The sequence below is a fragment of the Natator depressus genome, chromosome 13 (assembly GCF_965152275.1).
Source record: "Natator depressus isolate rNatDep1 chromosome 13, rNatDep2.hap1, whole genome shotgun sequence".
Classification (NCBI taxonomy): domain Eukaryota; kingdom Metazoa; phylum Chordata; order Testudines; family Cheloniidae; genus Natator; species Natator depressus.
The window spans coordinates 33,316,337-33,340,914 of NC_134246.1; the positions used below are offsets into that span (position 1 = coordinate 33,316,337).

At 49.6% G+C, this 24,578-nt stretch overlaps 2 protein-coding genes across 2 annotated transcripts; both read right to left on the reverse strand.

The window, feature by feature from the left end:
* Positions 1–12,959: 12,959 nt before the first annotated feature.
* On the reverse strand, positions 12,960–13,928 carry LOC141997715 (olfactory receptor 14A16-like). The gene has a single exon (XM_074970145.1). It carries the CDS (start codon positions 13,926–13,928, stop codon positions 12,960–12,962), a length of 969 nt encoding a protein of 322 aa, XP_074826246.1.
* Positions 13,929–20,411: 6,483 nt separating this feature from the next.
* On the reverse strand, positions 20,412–24,038 carry LOC141997716 (olfactory receptor OR9H1-like). The gene is made up of 2 exons (XM_074970146.1): positions 24,005–24,038; positions 20,412–21,349 (listed from the first exon to the last, which is right to left on the reverse strand). The coding sequence occupies exons 1-2, from the start codon at positions 24,036–24,038 to the stop codon at positions 20,412–20,414; spliced, it is 972 nt and encodes a 323-aa protein (XP_074826247.1).
* Positions 24,039–24,578: the final 540 nt, after the last annotated feature.

Genomic DNA, 24,578 nt, shown 5'->3' on the forward strand with positions numbered 1-24,578 from the left:
CGAGGACACACCCCGCCCACCCTCTACCCCAGGCTCGCTGGACCTTTTAATTGGACCCCTGCCCCGTAGACCCAATCGACCCCCTCCCCCCTTTACGGCGAGTCGGCTGCATAAACTGCAGCCGGTATGCTTCCAAACTGCGCCAAGGAAACATCTATACACGCTCATGCTCAACACCCTTCACGCCCTCACCCTAGTGTCCCGCCCCAACACATAGTGGCGAGACCTTCTGCCACCTTTGGAGGGTGAGAAGCCCCGGTGGGCCAGCCTATATTCCACCTTGGTTCCGAGGCCCGTCGGGGACATCAGTTGGCGGCTCCTTCATGGAGCTGTGAGCACGGGCACGTACTTGGCGCGGTTCAACCCCATCCCAGATACTTGTCCCTTTTGCGGTGTGAGGGAATCCCTGGCGCATGTATATTTGGAGTGCGCCAGGCTGCAGCCCCTGTTCCGGCTCCTCACAAATCTTTTATTATGTTTTTGGTTGCATTTTTCCCCTCACCTTTTTATTTATGCACTTCCCATCCGTGGCCTCACAAAGTCGCGGGATCTCCTAGTTAACCTCCTCCTGGCCGTGGCTAAAACGGCCATCTATAAAACCAGAGAGAGGAGGTTGGCCGATGGAGTTTCCTGTAATTGTGGGGCCGTTTTCCGATCCTTGGTCCGTTCACATATCCTCTGGGGCAGAGTTCCTCTGGGCGGCGTCCACCGACTCCCTTGATGCTTCTGAGGAGCAGTGGGCGCTGTCCAAGGCTCTCTGCTCGGTGTCCCTGTCTGGCTCCCTTTGTTTTGACCCTTTGATTGGGGGAGAGAGTAAGGGACCCGAGCCCCAGCCATTGCTGCTGCGGACACCACCACCTTAGAGGGGTCCTTTCACGCGTGGGTGCTTGTGCCCCCCCCCCCGGGTTGTCCACCCCACAGCCTGCCCCTTTTGTTGGGTGCTTTCAGAGGAGGGAATTGTTGGTGACACTCGGGCTTGGTGCCAGGTAACTCGAGGGGGTGGCAAACCTTGAGAGTCGATGAAGCCCCCTCGCTCTGGACCACCAGGTAACTCAGAAGTGTGGAAGACCACGAGAGTCGAGGAAGCCCCCCGCTCTTGGCCCAGGCAAGCTTGAACACTTCCCTCCCTGAAGCTAATGAGAAAACAATTGTGATTGGTTGCTGTGTTACACATTGTATATGCTGCTGTTTTGTTTTGTAAGTGTGTTATGCAAATAAAAAAAACACCTTTTGCTTCAAAAAAAAAATCACTCTCCTGTAGCCCTCTGGCCTGGAAGGAGAAGGAGGGAGAGGGCTGCTGCTCCTGCTGCTGCTTCTAGGGCCGGGGCTCTTCCTGCTACTGGTACTGTTGCTGCTCCAGCTGCTCCCCTGGCTGGGCCAGACACCACCACCCCCTTTTCTGTTGCTACCTGGTTGCTGGCCGGCTGCTGGACCCCCCACCCTCGGGTGCTGCTACTCTCCAACTGCAGCCCCTTGGGAGGGGCTTGCTAGCCTGCTCCCCAGAGGGGGGGAGTGAGGGACCCCAGCCCCCGCCGTTGCTGCTGTGGACACCACCAACACCACCACTACCTGAGAGGGGTCCTTTCTGCCTGCCTGGACCACCACCTCGAGTTCCTGGGGCTGGTGATGCAGAGCTTGCTGCCTGGAGCTGCTGAAGCCCCGAGGAGGAGAAGAAGAGGACCATCTACCAGTGGGGGAGCACCTGGAGACTCTAACTTTTGAACTGTGCTCTTGTGGTGGGGGTCTTGACTGTACTTGTAGGGACACAGGGGGTGTGGCGTGGAGCTGCCCCCCGATCCATCTGTGTGTCCCCCAAACCCCACCACTACCACCACCGCTGCCCCCTCCACTCCCCCCACTGGCTGTTTACTATCTGCCTCAGCTCCTGCCTCTGGACTCACCTGCTTGCTTGGCTTGCCACGCCCTGATTCCACCATTTGGGTCAGAAGCAGCAGCCAGCCTAAACAGACTTTGTGCAAGCGCACATGGGTGCATGTGACTGCCCCCCCCCCGACTGCCCACCTCACAGCTTTGCCCCTTGTTACCTGCCCCATTTGCCCTTTGGAGCTTTTGCCCCCCCTTTTTTGCCCCAGCGCCCCCTTACTAGCTTCAGCTTGTTTGCCTGCCCCACCCATTTCCCTCTACAGCCTTTGTTTGTTTGCCCAGCCCCAGCCTCTGAAGCTAGGTCCTTGGTTTCCCTGCCCTAACTCCAGCCCGCTTAGCCCCTTGCGCCGTGCACCCATGCCCCCTCCCATGTGCTTGTGCCACTCCCCATTTTTAGTTTCAACCCTCTTCACTGCACCCCCAATGCTGTTGTATCCCCCCCACACAGTGCAGCTAGAGGAGCCGGAATTCCACCCCGTGTCGGTGACTGACCCCTAACCCGTGTTTTGTCCCTGCGTCCAGCCCACCCCTTTTGGCGCCCTCCTCCCCTGCCTGCAGCCTAGCGGGGAGGAGTGGTTGACCTGCTTCCCCTTTCCCCTCCTCCTTCTGGTGTCTCCCCTTCCCTCCCTGCTCACGATGGCGGGGGAGAAGATGGGTGGGGCCCCTCCAGCAGCCCCAGCTGCCCCTCCCCCACCTGCCCCTCCGTTACCCCCCAAGCCTCTACCATTGCTGCCGTTGCCGAACTACCTGCCACCGCACCTGCGGTGACCTCTGCTGCTGCCGCGTCCCTCACCCCCTCAGATTCGGGGGGAGCCCCCCCAGCCGGTGGGAATGGCCAGGATAAGAAGAAGGGGAAGGGCCCCACTAAAAAGACCAGGCCCTCCATGGCAGGGGCTGCCCCCACTGCCATGGTCCCACCACTGGCCATGGCGTCCCTCCCCGCTATTCCCTCCACCAGCTCTGCAGGTGTCCCTCCCCCGGCCCCCAGGGCATACGCCCAGGTGGCGGCAGCCCCCCCGCCTGCTGCTACATCATCTCTCCTGTCCACCACCTCCGCTACCATCTATAGCGGCCGGGGCCCCTTTCCCACCATGACCAGGAAGCATGGCGTCCATTGCCTCCTTGTACCCGCCTCGCCCCATGTGGAGACCAACTGCGGGTGTTGGTGAGGGTGGTGGGGCACACGGCCATTGTGGCATCCTCCAAAATGTATGGCAAGGTTGTCGTCTTCTTAGCATCAGAGGCCGCCACCCAGAAGGTGGTGGAGGAGGGCCTGGCAGTGGGAGGCGGGTGTGTTCGTCCCTGTGGAACCGCTAGAGGACCTGGGTGTCCGCCTGGTCCTGACCTCCGTCCCTCCCTTCCTTCCAATGCCGCCCTGTTACCCACCCTCTCCACCCTGGGGAAACCCATCTCTGTGATTAACTCTCTCCCGTTGGGCTGCAAAGACCCCACCCTCCGTCACGTCCTCTCATTCCGCCGGCAAGTGCAGCTTCAACTGCCTCTGGCGGCGTGTGACAGAGAGGTGCTTGAGGGGTCCTTCCTGGTCCCCTACTAGGGGGCCCGTTACCGGGTGCATTACTCTACGGGGGAGGCCTGGTCCTACCTCTGCCGGGCGATGGGACACGTCCAGAGGGACTGCCCCTTGGCCGGGCAAGGAGGGGCATCCAGGACCTGTCATTGCCTGCGCCCCTAGCTGCCCGGCCCCCGAAGCCACCCCTCCTCCTTCCCAGTCTACCACTGCTCCCGCTCGCACCCAAGGGGCACCTCCCCCACTATGCCCAGAAGAGCGGGAGAGCCCCACCCCCGCTGCTTGCAATCTGGTGGGGCCTGTGGAGGAGGGTGTGTCAGGGACACTGCCGGGCATGGGAAAGGGCCCGCCGCAGGGGGAATCCTCTCTCCCTCATGCTGCCCCACCGTTACCCCCCCAAGTCCCTGAGCCATCGCCTCTGCCCCGTGACACGACCCCTGCTAGCCAGCCCCTGGATTATTCCATGGAGGGCTAGGCCCTAGTCCAGGGGAAGCGAGGCAAGCGGAAGGTTCGAGCTCCGCTCCTCCCATCCGATGCGGAGGCCCCCCGGAAGACCAGGAAGGGGGGCACCGATGCCGAGCCTTCCGCTTTACCCACGGGTGCATTCCATCCACCAGTGCCGGCTGGGGAAGACGTGGCAGCACCAGAAGGCAGTATCTCCCCTCCATGGGAGTCCCTCCCCTCCGAGACCCCCGAGGGAGCCCCTTCTGCCCTGGTACCATTTGAAGCCTCTGTAAGTCCCGAGGCGACCGTCCTGTCGGGTGCCAGCAGGGAGAACCCCAGGGTGGCAGAAAGCAATCTCCCCTCCATATACGAGGAGATCAAGGCCCTGGGTCTGACCCCAGTCACCCAGGGGGACAACGACCCTATGCCAGCGGGCCTCGATCTGGGTGACCTCACTCCAAGCCCCCTTTTCCCATTCTTCCTCCCCCTAACTGATATTTCCGCTCCCACCTCCGAGGAGCCCCTGGACTCCTCCATCAACCCGGCCGCAGATGGCACCCCGCTGATGGCCACCGAGCCTGTTCAGGCAACAGCCAGTGCCACGCGGCCGGGACCCGAGCCACCAGGGGCAGCCCTCATAGGTGTGGAGCAATTGACTTTCTTCCCGGGCAGGGGCCGTACAGAAGATAGTCCATGATGCCGTGGCTGCCAAATCCACCATAGAGCCTGCGCCCGGTATCACTGAGAGCCCCCTCCCCCCCAACCCTTGAGCCTGATCAGGAGGTGCCACCATCCAGCTCCTTGGCTTTTGAAGCCCAGAATCTTGTCTCTGCCCCTGACCCTGACTCTGTCCCTGTCCTGTCCACCTCCCGTGATGTTATTGCCGTCCCTGGGGCTGTCTCCTTCCCTTTTCCAGTAGATGACCCCCAGGGAGTGGCCTTTGTGTTTTCCTGTCCCGACCCACTAGGGGCTGCTATCCTCTGCCCCAGGGTTCGAGGCGGGCCTAGTGGCGCCAGCCCATCAGGCGCCCCGTCGGGGATCCGCACCCTGTCTGCCCGTCTCGGTGGGCCACGGGGCTGTACCAAGGGCCCCGTCAGGGAATAACCAGGAGACCATAACCCCACCACCCCATGCCCTGCGAGAGGAGAAGCGAGAGTTTTTAGAAGACCTTACTCACCTATGGGGTAGGTCACGGACTGTTGCGCAGCCCGTCAGGAGCCACAAGAGTCCCTGCTGGCAAGGATCCCCCCCAGCCCTCCTCATGGCACCTCTTACCATCGCAAAGTTGAACACCCGGGGCTGTAGGATGGGTCTCCGCAGGTCCCAGGTGCTCTCCTTCCTTCGGGAGGGAGGGTACTCTGTGGTTTTCCTGCAGGAGACCCATACGGATCCGACTGCTGAAGACAGCTGGCAGCTGGATTGGGGGGACAGGGTCTACTTTAGCCACCTCACAGTTCGTACGGCTGGAGTTGCGACTCTGTTCTCCCCCGACCTACGGCCCGAGGTGCTGGGGGTCGCCGAGGCTGTGCGGGGCTGCCTGCCACACCTCCGGGTCTGTATGGAGGGGCTTGTGGTCAACGTCAAGTCTATGCCCCGACATCGAGCCCAGAACGGCTGCCATTCTATCAGCAGGCGTCCGCCTTCCTCGGCACCTTGGATCCTCATGAGTGCCTGGTCCTGGGAGGGGACTTTAATATCACCCTTGAGAAGCGTGACAGCTCGGAGACCGAGCAGAGCCCGGCCGCAGCGGACGTCCTCCGGGAGATAATCGAACACCACTCCCTGGTGGATGTCTGGCGCGACCACCACCCGGATGACATTTCCACGTTCACCTTTGTCTGGGTGAAGGCCCATCAGTCGCGCCGCTCCCAGTTGGACCCTATTTATTTATCATGCTTCCATCTTTCACGAGCCCACTCCTCCAGCATCCGGACAGCCCCTTTTTCTGACCATCATTTAGCCACTGTGACGGCCTCCCTTTGCGCGGAGAGGCCGGGGCCGGCCTATTGGCATTTTAAGAACAGCTTGTTGGAGGATGTGGGCTTCGTGACGTCCTTCTGGGAGTTCTGGCTGGCCTGGCGAGGGCAGCGGCATGCCTTTCCCTCGGCGCGGCAGTGGTGGGACCTGGGGAAGGTGCATGCCCGGCTCTTCTGCCATGACTACACCCAGGGCACCAGCCGACGGAGGGATGCGGCGATAGAGCAGTTGGAATGGGAGGTCTTAGAGCTGGAGAGGCATCTGGCTGCCAGCCCCAAGGATCCACCTGTCTGTGGAGCGTGCCGTGAGAAGCGGGAGGAGCTCCGGGCCGTCAAGGACCATCGGGCCCAGGGTGCCTTTGTTCGATTCCAAATCCACCTCCTTCGGGAGATGGATTGTGGCTCCCGCTTCTTCTACGCCCTGCAGAAAAGGAGGGGGGCCAAGAAACACATCACCTGCCTTCTGGCAGAAGACGGCACCACCCTCACGGATCCGGTGGAGATGTGCAGGAGGGAGAGAGTCTTCTATGCAAGCCTTTTCTCCCCGGATCTGACCAATCCTAACGCTTGCAGAGTGCTCTGGGAGGAGCTCCCTACACTGAGACCAGCTAGAGCAGCCTCTCACTCTGGCCGAGTTCTCAGAAGCCCTCCGTCGCATGCCCACCAATAAATCTCCAGGCTTGGAAGGGCTGACCATGGAGTTCTACCATGTGTTCTGGGACGTCCTCGGCCCAGACCTACTCACCCACTGGGCCAAGTCTTTGCAGAGCGGAGTCCTCCCTCTTTCATGCAGGTGAGCCGCGCTCGCCTTATTGCCGAAGAAGGGGGACCTCCACGATTTATGAAATTGGCATCCCGTCTCGCTCCTCAGCACGGACTACAAAGTCATTGCAAAAGCAATCTCGCTGCGGCTAGGGTCCGTGCTGGCGGACATGGACCACCTAGACCAGACCTACACTGTCCCAGGCCGCAGCATCTTTGACAACCTATATCTGATCCGGGACCTTTTGGAACTCGGGTGTAGGGTTGGTCTGTCGTTCGCCCTCCTGTCCTTGGATTAGGAGAAGGCATTCGACAGGGTGGATCACTGGTATCTCCTGAACACTCTGCAAGTGTTTGGCTTTGGACCCCAGTTTGTGGGTTTTCTCCAGGCGCTGTACGCCTCTGCAGAGTGTCTGGTTATGCTCAAATGGACCCTGACCGAACCGGTCAGCTTCGAGTGAGGAGCCCCCTCTCAGGCCGGCTGTATGCTCTGGCAATCGAGCCCTTCCTCTGTCTCCTCTGAAGGAGGTTGACAGCGTTGGTGCTGCGGGAGCTGGAGCCTGTCGGTGTACTCCGATGACATGCTCCTCGTGGTCCAGGACCCGGGTGACTTGGTACGGGTGGAGGCTTGCCAGGCCATCTGTTCCGCAGCCTCCTCCGCCCAGGTCACCTGGGTGAAGAGCTCTGGCCTGGTGGTCAGGGACGGCTGGCAGGCGAGCTCCCTCCCACCCGCTCTTCAGGCAATCTGGTGGAACGCGGGCCCGCTGCTCTATCTCGGCATTTACCTTTCTGCCATGCATCCTCTCCACCGGAGAACTGGGAAAATTTAGAGGGCAGGGTGATAGAGCAGCTCCGGAAATGGACAGGTCTACACCGGTGCCTATCCCTTCAAGGGAGTGTGCTGGTGCTTAATCAACTAGTCCTGTCCATGCTCTGGTACTGGCTCAACACCCTGGTCCCGGCCCCGGGTTTCCTGGCCAACCTCCGGACATTGATTCTGCACTGGGTCCCTGCAGGGGTTCTCCATCTACCCCTGGAGGAGTGAGGGCAGGGCCTGAAATGTCTGCACACTCAGGTCCATGTCTTCTGCCTCCAGGCCCTACAGAGGCTCCTTTATGGTGCAGGTAGTCCAGCGTGGAGCATACTGGTGCACGCCTTCCTGCGCCGCTTCTGAGGGCTCCGATACTACCGGCAGCTCCTTTATCTCCATCCGAGAGGTCTTCTGCCAGACCTCTCTGGGCTGCCGGTCTTCTACCAGGACCTCCTCCAGAACTGGAAACTGTTTTCAATGACCAGGTCCATGGCGGCCACTGAGGAGGCAGATCTCCTCGTAGAGCCCCTGCTGCACAACCCCCAGCTCTGTGTGCAGGTGGCAGAGTCCCGCTCGGTGTGCCAGAGGTTGGTCCTGGCAGAAGTCACCAGAGTCGGAGACCTCCTGGACTACGACCGGGGAGACTGGCTGGATCCCCTGATGCTCGCTCAACGCATGGGGTTCTCCAGACCTCGTACTCCCCAGCGCGTACTTTAGGAGGTGAAGGCCGCTTTGCCGCCTGCTGCTCGGGTTTATCTTGACCGGGTCCTGCACGAGGGTGCACCCCGCCCACCCTCTATCCCAGACCCACCGGATATTTTAATTGGGCCTCTGCCCCATGGACCCAACCAACCCCCTCAGCCCTTCACTATGAGCCGGCTGCATGAGCTGTAGCTGGTTTGTTTCCAGACCGCGCCAAGGAAACATCTATACACTCTCATGCTCCACACCCTTCACGCCCTCACCCTAGTGTCCCATCCCGACACAAAATGGCAGGACCTCCTGCCATCTTTGGAGGGTGAGGAGCCCCGGTGGGCCAGCCTATATTCCACCTTGGTCCCGAGGCCTGCCGGGGATATCAGTTGGCAGCTCCTTCATGGAGCTGTGAGCACGGGCATGTACTTGGTGCGGTTCACCCCTATCCCAGACAGCTGCCCCTTTTGCGGCATGAGGGAAACCCTGGCACACATATATTTGGAGTGTGCCAGGCTGCAGCCCCTATTCCGGCTCCTCATGAATATTTTATTATGTTTTTGGTTGCACTTTTCACCTCACCTTCTTATTTATACACTCCCTATCCGTGGCCTCACAAAGTCACGGGATTTCCTGGTCAATTCCTCCTGGCCCTCGCTAAAATGGCCATCTATAAAACCAGAGTGAGGAGGTTGGCCTATGGAGCCTCCTGTGACTGTGGGGCCTATTTCTGATCCTCGGTCCGTTCACATATCCAGGCAGAGTTCCTCTGGGTGGCGTCCACTGATTCTTTTGACGCCTTTGAGGAGCAGTGGGTGCTGTCCAGGGTTCTCTGCTCAGTGTCCCCGTCCGGTTCCCTTCATTTGACCCTTTGACCACACTCCTGTCCCTGTTATTTCATTAGTTGTCCCCCATATTTATTTGGTGTCCAGGTCCTGTGGATCCCCCTCTTAGGCTCGGGGGGGATCCTTTAGCACTTCTCGGATCCCAATAGGATTACTCTCCTGTAGCCATCCGGCCTGACCCTGTCACAAGCATTGAAACTTGCATCACTCGTGGGCGGGGGGTGGCGGGGGGGCGGGGGTGTTGCAAGCTCCATTCTTTGGGTGATTGGACTCAAACACCCTTAATGGCTTACAGTCACTGGTCTTGTGGCTGTATGTATTCTGTGAGTAAGGGTGCTGGAGCTGTTTGATCCCCTTTGTTTAACTAACACAGCACATAAAATCCCATTTTCAGATGCAGATTAATAATTGTGCAGTTCAACCACAATACTGGGTAGATGCAGGCATCGCTGGGTGAAATATCTGTCCTGTTTCATGCAAGAGGTCAGAATATATAACCATAATTCTCCTTTCTGACCTTAAAATTAAATATTTTGACACTTCACCTTAAATTTGAAATGTCAGTTCAAAACTAAACATATTGGTTCAAATCAACATTCTGAAAAAAAACTAAATTTCAGTCCAACATGTCACTTCAGAACAATATCAACATCCTCACTCTTTTGGTCTTTGCATTTCAGGGAATGTAGAGCTATCCTCTTGGTGGCAGACAGATTGGGAGAGGGGAGATATTTCTGATTGCTTCAGAGAAGCAAACAAACAAAAAAGGGCAATTGTTTAATCATGAATGTAATGATCCAGTCTGTGGTTTCATCCACTGGGGGCTGGCCAGTCAGACAATTCTTTTTCCTTATTTATAGTGTTTTAGGTGTGTTTGGTCACAGGCCATTAGAGAGACAAGGTATACAATAAAAGGTATTAGCTCACCCATCTTGTCTCTTTTATTTTCTCTTCCCCCTGTCCCCCTTCAGACAGTCAGTGGCGTGTAGTGGGAGAGCTTGGGTCCAGAATTCAACAGGGACACTGGTTTTATGGCTCATTACAACAATTTGTAACACAACCCTTAATTGCCCACCTTATGCATAACAATCTAACCCCCAATTTTCTTTTTTATTTCAAGTGGCCTCCTCCAACATGTATTATCCATGATAATTAGGGTATGTCTACACTACGAAATTAGGTTGATTTTTATAGGAGTCAATTTTTAGAATTTTATTTGATACAGTCCATTACGTATGTCCACACTAAGCGCATTAAGTCAGCGGAGTGTGTCCCCACTACCATGGCTAGCATCGACTTACAGAGCGGTGCACTGTGGGTAGCTATCCCACAGTTCCCACTGCCCATTGGAATTCTGGGTTAAGCTCCCAATGCCTGATGGGGCAAAAACTTTGTTGTGGGTGGTTTTGGGAACATGTAATCAGGCCCCCCCTCCCTCCATGAAAGCAATGGCAGACGGTCATTTCATGCCTTTTTTCCTGGGTTACCCGTGCAGACGCCATACCATGGCAAGCATGGAGCCTGCTCGGCTCACCGTCACCGTACGTCTCCTGGGTGCTGCTGGCAGATGCGGAACTGCATGGCTACACAGCAGCAGGTCCTTGCCTTCGCAGCAGATGGAGCAGTAGGACTGATAGCCATCGTAAGGACAAGGTAGGCTGGGTGGGGTGGGGGAAAAGGGAAGGACAACTCCACATTGTTCATTGTAGCCACACTAAAAATCAAACTGTTTGAATGACAGCCTTCTGTTGCTTAGGCCATCCTCTGGAGTGGAGTGGCTGGGTGCCCGGAGCCTCCCACCCTGCGTTCTTGGGCATCTGGGTGAGGAAGCTATGGAACATGAGGGGGAGGATAGGCGGTTATACAGTGGATGCAGTGGGGATCTGTGCTGTTGTTGGCTTTCATGCAGCTCCAACAGATGCTTCATCATGTCTGTTTGCTCCCCCATTAGCCTCAGCATCACATCCTGCCTCCGCTCTTCATGCTTACTTAATTCTTTCCTGGCCTCTGCCACTGAATGCCTCCATGCATTAATCTGTGCCCTGTCAGTGTGGGAGGACTGCATGAGCTCGGAAAACATGTCATCGTGAGTGCATTTTTTTTGCCTTCTAATCTGAGATAACCTCAGGGACGGAGATGATAGCAGGAGCACAGAAACATTCTACGCTCTACGATTCTGGGGGGACTGCATGGTCACCTATGCTGCTGAGTGCTGCTGAGTTTGCCACGCTGACCAAACAGGAAATGAAATTCAAAAGTTCCCTGGGCTTTTCCTGTGTACCTGGCTAGTGCATTGGAGTTCAAAGTGCTGTCCAGAGCAGTCACAATGGAGCACTCTGGGATAGCTCCTGGAGGGCAATACCGTCAATTTGTATCCGCACTATCCCAAATACGACCCAGCAAGGTCCACTTTAGAGCTACTCCCCTCATTGGGGAGGAGTACAGAAATCGATTTTAAGAGCCCTTTAGGTTGACAGAACGGGGTTGGTTGTTTGGAAGCAATCATTTTTAAATTGACCTAACACGGCTATATTCGACCTAACCCCGTAGTGTAGACCAGGCCTTAGTGTTTTCCTTAAAGCCCCAGCTCCTGGAATCAAGTGGGTCTGGGATGATTTCAGACGTCATGCTTAAAGGAAAAAGTACATGTGGCTGTGGGGGAGAGCTTCAAACTGTGACCCCAGTGCATCCTAAAGGCTCAAAAAGGAGACGGCAAATAAAAACACCAAATCTATTATTTGTATGTAATCTCATTATTTTAAAGCTGATAGGATATTTGGGGAGCCTGACTCACAATTTTTGAACATTTGGGGTTGGTAATACTGATTACCACATATGCTTAACAATTGGTCCCAACTTGTAGTTACCTCAGACACTCTACTTTCCTGTCCCAGCCCTGAAGAAGAGCTCTGTGAAGCTTAAAAGTTTGTACCTTCCACTAACAGAAGTTGCTTCAATAAGTGATATCACCTCACCTACCCTGTGTCTCTATTCTTGGCCCAATGTGACTACAACGACACTGTGAACAAACAGTGAGACTGGAATTTCCCCTTGGAAAGTTTCAGTTGAGATGAAATCACATTTTATGAACTTTGTGTCAGGAAATATTTGATCAGCTCAGCTGACTTGCACTGCTACATGTCTTCACCTCTAATTGTAGGGGTTTCTATCATACTCAGGATAGAAATTTTGTTTCTTTTGTTTGTGCTCTTTGTTTACGTGTTTGTTCTCTGTTGGGACTGAGGGAGGCCAGACAGAAATCCATCTTCTCCAGCCCATCCTAATCCAAGTCTCCAATATTGCAACCAGTATAGGTGAGCCAGGCAAGGCGGATTAGTTTATCTTTTGTTTTATGTGAATTTTCCCTGTGTTACGAGGGAGGTTTATCCCTGTTTTCTGTAACTTTAAAGTTTTGCCCAGAGGGGGATCCTCTGTGTTTTGAATCTGATTACCCTGTAAAGTATTTTCCATCCTGATTTTACAGAGGTGATTCTTTTAACTTTTCTTTCATTAAAATTCTTCTTTTAAGAACCTGATTGATTTTTCATTGTTCTTAAGATCCAAGGGTTTGGGTTTGTGTTCACCTGTACCAGTTGGTGAGGATTCTTATCAAGCCTTCCCTAGGAAAGGGGGTGTAGGGCTTCAGGGGATATTTTGGGGGGAAGACATCTCCAAGTGGGCTCTTTCCCTGTTCTTTGTTTTAAATGCTTGGTGGTGGCAGCATATGGTTCAAGGCCAAGGCAAAGTCTGTACCTTTGGGAAGTTTTTTAACCTAAGCTGGTAAGAATAAGCTTAGGGGGTCTTTCATGTGGGTACCCACATCTGTACCCTAGAGTTCAGAGTGGGGAAGGAGCCCTCTCTCTGAATTGTTATCTGGGAATGTAACTCTACTTGTAACTCTCCCATTTAGCCTCTCCCAAAGTCTATAGGCAAATGCCAGCTCACTGTTGGTTATTCTTACACTGTTCATTATATCTCTTTCTTCTGAACCTGTGGCTCCTCAAAATAAGATGGCCTTAGTTCCCAAGAGCTATTAAAAATAATCTTTTCTTCATGTCTCCTATTTTACTTAGAGCCTCCTTAATTTTCTTGTTTCTCAGGCTGTAGATGAGAGGGTTCATGGCCGGAGGAAGCACGGTATAGAGAACAGAGGCAAGCAGGTCATAGCATGTAGAAGACCCTGAGTTTGGTTTCATGTACGTAAACATTCCGGTGCTAAGAAACAAACCAACTACAGTCATGTGGGGCAGACAGGTTGAGAAGGTTTTATGCTTGCCCTGCACTGAGGGGATCATCAGTATAGTGGAGAAGATGCAAGTGTAAGACATGATAACTAAACCAAAGCAAACGAAACACAAGAATATAACACAGGCAAGAAGCAAAATTTCATTAGAGCGAGTATCAGAGCAAGAGATTTTCAGTAACTGTGGGATATCACAGAAGAACTGACCGATTTCATTGGACTGGCAAAAGGGCAACCTAAAGGTGTTACCAGTGTGAAAGGCTGCATAGATCGCACTGCCAATCCAAGAACCAGCTGCCATCTGGGCACAGGTGCCTTTGTTCATGATGACCCTGTAATGAAGAGGATGGCAGATTGCAATGTACCGGTCGTATGCCATGACCACCAGCAGGGTCATCTCAGTAATAATTAAGGCAACGACCAAGAAGACTTGGGCAACACATCCAGAGAAAGAGATCCGTCTGTCGTTGGTTAGGGAATTGGCCATGGACTTGGGGACAGTGACGGAAATGTAGCAGAGGTCTAGGAAGGATAAGTTGCCCAAGAAGAAGTACATGGGGGTGTGCAGGTGGCGGTCCACAGCTACAGCTGTGAGGATGAAAAGATTCCCGATCAGAGCTGTCAGATAAATCACTAGAAACACCACAAAGTGTAAAATCTGCAACTCTCGGACGTTGGAGAAACCCAGGAGAAGGAACTCGGTAAGGATGGTTTGGTTGGATGTTTCCTGTCTCAGATACATTCTGTGGAGGGAAGAACAAGGGGAATGGTGAGGTAAATGGTTACAAAGAAGAGGGAAACTGGTCTGGAGAGAGTGAATAAGGAAGTGTTATTTACTCCTTCCCATAACTCAAGAACTAGGGATCACCAAATGAAATTAATAGGCATCAGATTTAAAACAAACAAAAGGCTGTATTTCTTCTCACAATGCACAGTCAATCTGGGGAAATCTTTGCCAGAGAATGTTGTGAAGACCAAGAATATAGTAACGTTCAAAAATTATGAGATAAGTTCATGGAGGATAGGTCCATGAATGTCTATTAGCCAGGATGAGCAGGGATGATGTCCCTAGCCTCTGTTTGCCAGAAGCTGGGAATGGGCGACAGGAGATGGATCACTTGATGATTACCTGTTCTGTTCAATCCCTCTGAAGCACCTGGCATTGGCCACTGTTGGAAGACAAGATACTGGGCTAGATGGTCCATTTTTGGTCCATCTAGCCCAGTATGGTCATTCTTATGTTCTTTTACTTTTATATGCCTCAGAAAAGACAATGGAACTTTACAAGGCCAAAGTGACTATCATATTTCTACACCTAGAGATGAGTTGTCTTAAATTTGTGCACTAGGTAACATGAACACAATCCGGTTGTCTCAATTTCGAGCTTCACTGCACCTGTGCTTCCCTAGCTCCTTCACACCCTGCCCTCTGTGTCCCCTGTACAGCTCTGTTCTCTTCATCTTCTGCCCCTGGACTGAGTTCAGAGAAGAGCAATGAACATGTATTTCAAAGGCTGGACTTGTTGATTTTTAAAGAGAGATTTTAAGAGGAAATTATGTTGTTTGGTTAAAGAGTAACATATGTGCCCAACGTGAACACCAAAGGTATAGCTGAAGTATTTAACTTAAAGAAAGGAGACACGACTAATGCTGCTGAAGTGGGATAATGACAGAGAAATGTACCTGTAATATCAGAAAACGTTCCTGATATTCAGCTTTATGAGCCTCTTTAATAGATGTAGAGCATCACTTGGCATATGCAAAACTTCAGTAGAAACAACTGCTAGTAAATATACAATATAATTCAATATGTACATCACATAGTGCCTACATTCTATATGGAAACACAGAGATACTTTGGTTATCTGGGCATTGCTGTAGATAGAATAATAAATAAAATATTTGATTTTGGAAGACTGCATTGATTTATTTTGTTGTTTGGAGTAAGTGGCAACTAAACAGTTCCATTAAATTTAATTGTTCAATATTGGTGATAATTTAATTTAAGAATTGCTAGAACATCTGTGTAAATTTAAAGTAGTCATTTTTGGTGGTCTTAATGCTTCACATTCAGAATAATACTGCTGTAAAAATTTGTTTATGCTTTCTGAGAGTTACATTAATTATTGCAGATAATTAGACCTAATAATGAATTAAGGGGAAAGTCTAACCTGTACCTCCCTGCAAGCCCCCTCCCCCCCACCGCAAATTATGCCCTGTGAATGGGACACTGTGTTGTACCACAACACACCCCTATGCCCTCCATTTCACAGAGTTACAGCCAAACACAATTCTGTGCATATTCATCTAATGTTGCAAAGCCAGTCCTTCTCTTCAAGCTAAGCCTTAGCAATGTGTGTTCATGGAACACATGCAGAGTTGAGCTTGTGAGGGGAGATGTGAAAATCTGCCAGGGAAAGGAGGAGGTGGGAGTTAATTATGGGGCAAAGGCAGTGGAAGGCAGAGCAGAATCACAGCTTGGAGATGCCCTGCTTTCCACTCCCCTTACTGTGCCCGATCACTAGAGCTGGAACAGGGGCAGATGAACTGTGATGAGCTACAGCTGAGACACTACTTGGTATATGAGAAATGGGTGATTTTTTTGAGCAGTTATTATTTAGTGTGGCTCAATGTCTCATACTTTAAATCTCCTGTGGACATGTGATTGTCATGGCACATTCTAGGGGTAGGGCCGGACTTCGAAAGGCATTAAGGTTCCTAGTGGGATTTTCAAAAACATCTCAGCACCAAAACTCATTGATTTCAATTGTGAGTTAGGGCTCAGATGCTTTAGGAAATCCCACTTGGTGCCCAAATGCCTTTTGAAATCTGGCCCTAATTAGTGTCTTAGGTAATCACATGGACACAGCAGAGAGAAAGGGACATGACCCTGGTGGGGATGAAAACCTTTGCTATGATTTTTATCTTATTTTTTACCATTGCAGCAAAGACACAAACTTTGAGGGCAACCTGTTTGTTATCCCTAACTTCTTTAATCTTTGTAGAAAGTAACAAATGAGTCCATGAGTTTAAAAAAAGTAATAAAAGAATGTTCACAACATTTCAAATATGTTCTAGTTTCATGATGAATTCAAAGGAGATACAATTGAACAGTAAAATCAAGTTGTTTGTAAAATGGAGACCTGTAGTCTGGATTAATGATCAGAAGGAAAAGCTTAAATTTGGAAGACAAATGTACTTGCTCCACGTACAGAACCGAGACTGTGTTTATTTATTCCATTTGAGATTTATCATTCCCCATTCTTGCAAAGCGTCTGTGAGTTCTCATCACTCTAAACCCACATGGCTTTATCTTTTTCATTTATTGTTCGCTGTTTCCCACATTGTATTTATGAAATCTCAATAAACTGAATGTAATGTTTCAGTTGAGATAGTTGTCTTGCTCCCAGGTTATGAAGGAGACAAGGTGGGGGAGATGATCATCTTTTACTGGACTAACCTCAGTTGGTGGAAAGTTTGTCTCTGTTTCTTCCACCAGCAGAAGTTACTCCAATAAAATATTATCTCATCTACCTTGTTTCTCAGTTGAATTTACCCACAGTTAGCATGTACATTATTTTTCCCAATGGCAGACTTCAGAATCATATTGGGACTATATTTTAAAACCCTTCATCATATTGAGTAGTAACGTATTCTGCAAGTAGTTTCAATAGGGTTATTCACAGAGTAAACCAGTATTTTTTGTGAGTAAATATGTCAGAACTTTTTTTGTTTTTTATTATTATTCTAGCAGTGCCTAGGAGCCCTAGTCATGGCCCAGGACCCCGTTGTGCAAACACAGAATGGAAAGACAGCATTTGTCCGAAAGAGCTTGCAATCTAAGTATAAGACAAGAGACAACAGCCAGATACAGACAGGGTAGTACAAACAAACAATGAGACCATTTTGGACAGTATGACAGGCAGTGATCTCAGGGCACCAGCAGCTTAACCATGGTCAAGTTGAATCTGTTCCAGTGAGAAGAAAGATCTAGTAGGTATCAATAACTCCATGAGAAACACTGGATTGAAGGGTCTGAATGATTTGTTGATAGGTACACAGAAACAAAATCCAAGGGATCTGGTCTCCTTGACACCCATGCTCTGTTGACAGGAACAGACTGTCCTCCTTATTTGAATGGGATTAAAATTAGGAAAAATGAATTTTCCTATCTGTCATATCACATTCAGTTTAAGAAGGTGGGTTATTGTTGTTTCTTTAGCACTGAACCCAGGAAATAGTTTACACTTTCACTGGGATTTCTCCTGTTAATTTTCCTCACTAAAATTAAATAACTATACCACTAAATCAACACATCCCAGATTAAATGAGTGCAGGACACTTACTTTGCGGATGTGTGTGTCTTTGCTCCTCCTAGTTCAAGATGTTTCAAGTCAATAAAGGAAAGGTGTCATTGCAATGAATATCTCTATTGATTTCCGATACCCCTACCACTATTGTATGTAGATACCAAAGGCACAGCTTTCTAAGACCCTTTCACCCCAGACACTGAGACTCAAGTGACAGAAATATTCTCACCTCTTCCTCCCTGCAGATGAGCTGTGTGCAGTGGGCTTGGGACTTCACGTTTCATCAGCTGGTGTTGGTGCTGTAGAAATATTTATCCTGGTCTGTTCTCCAAGGGCTTGAGAGGACTTGCTCTCTATAGCCCTGCACAGCTCAGAAGCAGAGGCTCCAAGGCAATATATTGCTAATTTATCTGTCCCATGTGTGTTTGCAGTTCATCAAAACAAAGTGTGAAAAAGACAAACAGAGAGCAAGGCCTTGAAAATTGAATTCAGGGCTGGCATCCAAAACATTCTGAATTATGGCCATGGGTACAACAAATACACATTTCCTATCCACTGAGTATTATTTATCTTTTCAGCCTAGGACAATTTGGGCGAAATATATGGCCTGTGATACTGAGCTGGTCAGATGATCTGATTGGATGATTCCTTCTGTCCTTAAACTCTATGAAACTAAAACAATGTGTTTCAGAGTAGCAGCCGTGTTAGTCTGTATTCGCGAAAAGAAAAGGAGTACGTGTGGCACCTTAGAGACTAACCAATTTATTTGAGCATAAGCTTTCGTGAGCTACAGCTCACTTCATCGGATGCATGCAGTGGAAAATAAAGTGGGGAGATTTATATACATAGAGAACATGAAACAATGGGTGTTACCATACACACTGTAACAAGAGTGATCACTTAAGGTGAGCTATTACCAGCAGGAGAGTGGGTGGGGGGGACCTTTTGTAGTGATAATCAAGGTGGGCCATTTCCAGCAGTTGACAAGGAAGTCTGAGGAACAGTGGGAGGTGGAGGGGGGGAATAAACATAGGGAAATAGTTTTACTTTGTGTAATGACCCATCCACTCCCAGTCTCTATTCAAGTCTAAGTTAATTGTATCCAGTTTGCAAATTAATTCCAATTCAGCAGTATCTCATTGGAGTCTGTTATAGAAGTTTTTTTGTTGAAGAATTGCAACTTTTAGGTCTGTAATCGAGTGACCAGAGAGATTGAAGTGTTCTCCAACTGGTTTTTGAATGTTATAATTCTTGACGTCTGATTTGTGTCCATTGATTCTTTTACGTAGAGACTGTCCAGTTTGGCCAATGTACATGGCAGAGGGGCATTGCTGGCACATGATGGCATATATCACATTGGTAGATGTGCAGGTGAACAAGCCTCTGATAGTGTGGCTGATGTGATTAGGCCCTATGATGGTGTCCCCTGAATAGATATGTGGGCACAGTTGGCAACGGGCTTTGTTGCAAGGATAGGTTCCTGGGTTAGTGGTTCTGTTGTGTGGTGTGTGGTTGCTTGTGAGTATTTGCTTCAGGTTGGGGGGCTGTCTGTAAGCAAGGACTGGCCTGTCTCCCAAGATCTGTGAGAGTGTTGAGTCATCCTTCAGGATAGGCTGTAGCTCCTTGATGATGCATTGGAGAGGTTTTAGTTGGGGGCTGAAGGTGATGGCTAGTGGCGTTCGGTTATTTTCTTTGTTGGGCCTGTCCTGTAGTAGGTGACTTCTGGGTACTCTTCTGACTCTGTCAACTGTTTCTTCACTTCAGCAGGTGGGTAATGTAGTTGTAAGAATGCTTGATAGAGATCTTGTAGGTGTTTGTCTCTGTCTGAGGGGTTGAAGCAAATGCGGTTGTATCGTAGAGCTTGGCTGTAGACAATGGATCGTGTGGTGTGGTCTGGGTGAAAGCTGGAGGCATGTAGGTAGGAATAGCGGTCAGTAGGTTTCTGGTATAGGGTGGTGTTTATGTGCCCATTGCTTATTAGCACCGCAGTGTCCAGGAAGCGGATCTTTTGTGTGGACTGGTCCAGGCTGAGGTTGATGGTGGGATGGAAATTGTTGAAATCATGGTGGAATTCCTCAAAGGCTTCTTTTCCATGAGTCCAGATGATGAAGATGTCATCAATGTAGCGCAAGTAGAGTAAGGGCATTAGGGGACGAGAGCTGAGGAAGCGTTGTTCTAAGTCAGCCATAAAAATGTTGGCATACTGTGGGGCCATGAGGGTACCCATAGCAGTGCTGCTGATCTGAAGGTATACATTGTCTCCGAATGTGAAATAGTTATGGGTGAGGACAAAGTCACAAAGTTCAGCCACCAGGTTTGCCGTGACATTATCGGGGATACTGTTCCTGACGGCTTGTAGTCCATCTTTGTGTGGAATGTTGGTGTAGAGGGCTTCTACATCCATAGTGGCCAGGATGGTATTTTCAGGAAGATCACAGATGGATTGTACTTTCCTCAGGAATTCAGTGGTGTCTCGAAGATAGCTGGGAGTGCTGGTAGCGTAGGGCCTGAGGAGGGAGTCTACAAAGCCAGACAATCCTGCTGTCAGGGTGCCAATGCCTGAGATAATGGGGCGTCCAGGATTTCCAGGTTTATGGCTCTTGGGAGCAGATAGAATACCCCAGAAATAGATTCCAGATTTCCCAAGTTATAGTCCAGCCTCTTCACCACAAAACCATCCATCCCCATGTTTGAGAGAGCTCCTCTCTCTTCAAAGGAGCCAAAGGGAGTTAGATGTTCAGACGAGTGCCTAATTACCTTAGGCCATTGAAAGTCCCTGCCTTTCCCCATAATATTCACCAGCTGAGACTATTGTTCCATGGAAGAGCCTTGTTGGAATTCTGCTGTCTTTGGCACCCATTGTCATCCATCCCAAATACCTGTCCACTCTTCAATAGCCTTGATCCTTCAGGTAGCTCAGTGGAAAAAGCCTTTCTTTGTTCGTTGTTTTCTCAGAGCCTCTTTCACCCCCTTGTTCCTCAGGCTGTAGATCAAAGAGTTCAGCATGGGGATGACAATGGTGTAGAACACAGAGACCACTTTGCTTTGGCCTGGGGAGGATATGGCCCTGGGCTGGGCATACATAAAGAAGATTGTTCCATAGAACAAGCTCACAGTCACCAGGTGGGTGGCACAAGTAGAGAAGGCTCTGTGTCTTCCCTCAGAGGAGGGTATCCTCATGACAGTGGTGATGATGAAACCATAGAAGATAAGGACGACCAGGCCAGTGCTCACTATGATGAACCCGCACATGGCCAGCATTGCCATTTCACTGGCAAAGGTGTCAGAGCAGGAGGCTTGCATCACTGCGGGGACGTCACAGAAGAAGTGATCTATTTTCCCTAGCCTGCAGAAGGACAAGCTAAATGTAAAGCCTCTCTGGATCCTGCAGTTCAGGCAACCTGAGAGATAGAAGCCCACCACCAGGCAAACACAAGTCCTCTTAGACATTGTGATTGGATAGCACAGCAGGTTGCAGATGGTGGCAAAGCGGTCGTAAGCCATCACGGCCAGGATGAATGTCTCGGTGGTCCCAAAGAGAGAGAAGAACATTTGGGCAGCACATCCACTGTAGGAGATGGCTCTGCACCCCGTTGAGAAGCACAGCAGGGCTTTGGGGGCAATGACGGAGGAGTAGCAGAGGTCCAGGAAGGACAAGTTCTTCAGGAAGAAGTACTTGGAGGTGTGGAGCCTGGAGTCAGAGCTGATGATGATGATGATCATGCCGGCATTCCCCAGCAGGGTGACAGTGTACAGAACCAAGAAGAGGACAGAGAGGAAGACTTGCAGTTCGGGATGGCCTTCAAATCCTACCAGGGTGAACTCAGACACCATGGTGTAGTTTTCCTTGGCTCCTTTGGTATATGGAGGAAAGAAGAAACAATTTGGGGAGAATGTTGATTCCTCAATTAGCTCCAATCACCACATTGGTATACATGTCAGTGGACACATGTGGTTGAATGATCCATTGCAACTCTGGACATGAGACAGAGAAGACAATACATAAGAATCACCCTTGCTTGCAACAGGTGTCACACTTCCTTATCATGAGCAAACATCCATACGTGTAGTTTATCATGGTGGAAATAGACTGGTTCTGAAAGTTGAAAGAAGGTAAAGAATTATTGAGAGAACTTCAACAAGCCAGGAAAACTGTCATAAAAATGTAGATATAAATAAATATATTACATTAAAATAGCTAGAAAAAAGAGAGAAGTGAGAAGAAATAGAGAAAGATTAGAAAGGGAAAACAGAGGAAAAATATAGATAGATAGATAGTAGGGCTGTTGATTAATCACAGTTAACTCACGCGATTAACTAAAAGAAATTGTGATTAAAAAAATTAATCACGATTAATTGCAGTTTTAATCGCACTGATAAACAATAGAATACCAATTGAAATGTATTAAATATACTTGGCTGTTTTTCTACATTTTCAAATATATTGATTTCAATTACAACACAGAATACAATGTGTACAGTGCTCACTTTATATTATTATTTTTATTACAAATATTTGCACTGTAAAGATGATAAACAAAAGAAACAGTATTTTTCTGTTAAATATTTCTGTTAAATATTTCTGTTAAATATTTCTATTTTTCTGCTGGGGAGGGAATGGGAAAGATTTGAACTTGGAAATGGTTCCTGATTTTGATTGTATTTTTTGTGTATTATATTATTGAAGATTGCCTCATCCAGGGGTAGAAAAGAACTGCCCGGGCTTTGATACCCCCACCCCAACAACTCTGAGTGAAATTAACAAGGAAGCCAGAAATAGCCCCTAATTCTGTGGTTCAGAGGGCGGAGTGAACAGCTAAATTTAAACTGTTCCTATGCAGACAGCAGGCATCCTGGGGAGGCTTCTCCCTCAGCCAGTCCCCCTGCTCCCTGCTACAAGCTAGAGGGGAGACCCTGCAGCCCCTGCTGAGTGCGGGGTCGGGGGAACATGGATGATGTTTGACACCCCCACACCCCCACCAAGATCTCTTCCAGAAGCCCCAAAATGCTGGTTCCTTTGTCTTTGTGAAACAGATAACTAGGGGGTATTCTGCCCCTTTCTTTTATAGTCCACTGAACCTTTGAAATGGAGTCTTCTGAAGGTTACCCGTCAAGGTAAAGTTTATTCAAGTTGTGAGGAAGGTGAAATGGAGTCTAGTGGCCAAGGAAGGTATACATTTAAGTTGAGCCTCTATTATGGTGTCTTTGAAAGGTGTCCATGCACCTTACAGGGTCACTCTAGTCACTGTACCTTTTAATTTCTGTTTAACTAACCTCCTCATTTTTGCATAGTTCCCCTTTCTGAAATTAAATGCCACATTGTTGGGCTGTTGAGGTGTTCTTCCCACCACAGGAATGTTAAATGTTACTATATTATGGTCACTATTTCCAAGCGGTCCTGTTATAGATACCACTTGGACCAGATCCTGCGCTCCACTCAGGACTAGATCGAGAGTTGCCTCTCCCCTTCCTGTACCAGCTGCTCCAAGAAGCAGTAATTTAAAGTACCGAGAAATTTTGTCTCTGCATGTTGTCCTGAGATGACATGTACCCAGTCAATATGGGGATAATTGAAATCCCCCACTACTATTGATTATTTTGATAGCCTCTCTAATCTCCCTTAGCATTTCATCATCACTATCACTGTCCTGGTCAGGTGGTTGATAATAGTCACTAGTGTTATATTCTTATTAGAGCCTGGAATTACTATCCATAGAGAGTCTATGGAATATGTGGATTCATTTAAGATTTTTATTTCATTTGATTCTACATTTTCTTTCAAATAGAGTGCCCCCCCCGCACAACCTGTTCTGTCCTTCCGATATATTTTGTACCCTGGAATGATTGTGTCCCATTGATTGTCCTCGCTCCACCAGGTTTCTGGGGTGCCTATTATATCAATATCCTCCTTTAACGTGAGGCACTCTAGTTCATCCATCTTACTATTTAGACTTCTAGCATTTGTGTACAAGCACTTTAAAAACTTGTCACTGTGTATTTGTCTGCCCTTTTCTGATGTGTCAGATTCTTTATGTGAATGTTTCTTGTCTGATCTGGCCCATACTTTATCCTCTTCTATCCTCTCCTCCTGACTAAAACCTAGAGAATCTCTATCAATAGATTCTCCTCTAAGAGGAGTCTCTGTCTGATCCACGTGCACCTCTGCAGCAATCGGCTTCCCACCCCCCAATCCCCATCTCTTGGTTTAAAAACTGCTCTGCAACCTTTTCAATGTTAAGGGCCAGCAGCCTGGATCCACTCTGGTTTAGGTGGAGCCCATCCTTCCTGTATAGGCTCCCCCATCCCAAAAGTTTCCCCAGTTCCTAATAAATCTAAATCCCTCCTCCCTACACCATTGTCTCATCCACGCATTGGGACTCTGAAGCTCTGCCTGCCTCCCTGCCCCTGCGCATGAACTGCCAGCATTTCTGAGAATACCACCCTAGAGGTCCTGGATTTCAGTCTCTTTCCTAGTAGCCTAAATTTGGTGTCCAGGACGTCTCTCCTACCCTTTCCTAGGTCATTGGCACCTACATGTACCATGGCCACTGGCTCCTCCCCAGCACTACACATAAGTCTATCTAGATGCCTCAAGAGATCCGCAACCTTCGCGCCAGGCAGGCAAGTCACCATACGGTTCTCCTGGTGATCACAAACCCAGCTATCTATGTTTCTAATGATCAAATCTCTCATTACTAACACCTGCCTTTTCCTAATGACTGAAGTTCCCTCCCCCGGAGAGGTAATCTCAGTGCGAGAGGATTCTTCTTTCAGTTAAGAGCTCTAGGGCAGCAGCAGAGTGAAATAATACTCCTTTCTGGCAATTTAATATGCCTGACTTCCCTCTCTGTCTGGCTTTACGCCGCCATCCACTGTGACTCAATTATCTTCACTTAAATTACTAATTTTCATCAGATGAAGTGAGAGGAGAATCAATGCCATGGAAATTCAAGTTATCCAACCCCACACACCCCTCTATCCATCCTACCATACCCATCCATCTATCCAGAGGCAGGAGGAGATATATGGATCCAGGTCACTGTGAGAGCCAGGAGCAAGGCATGAAGGGGGCGGTTAGTTATT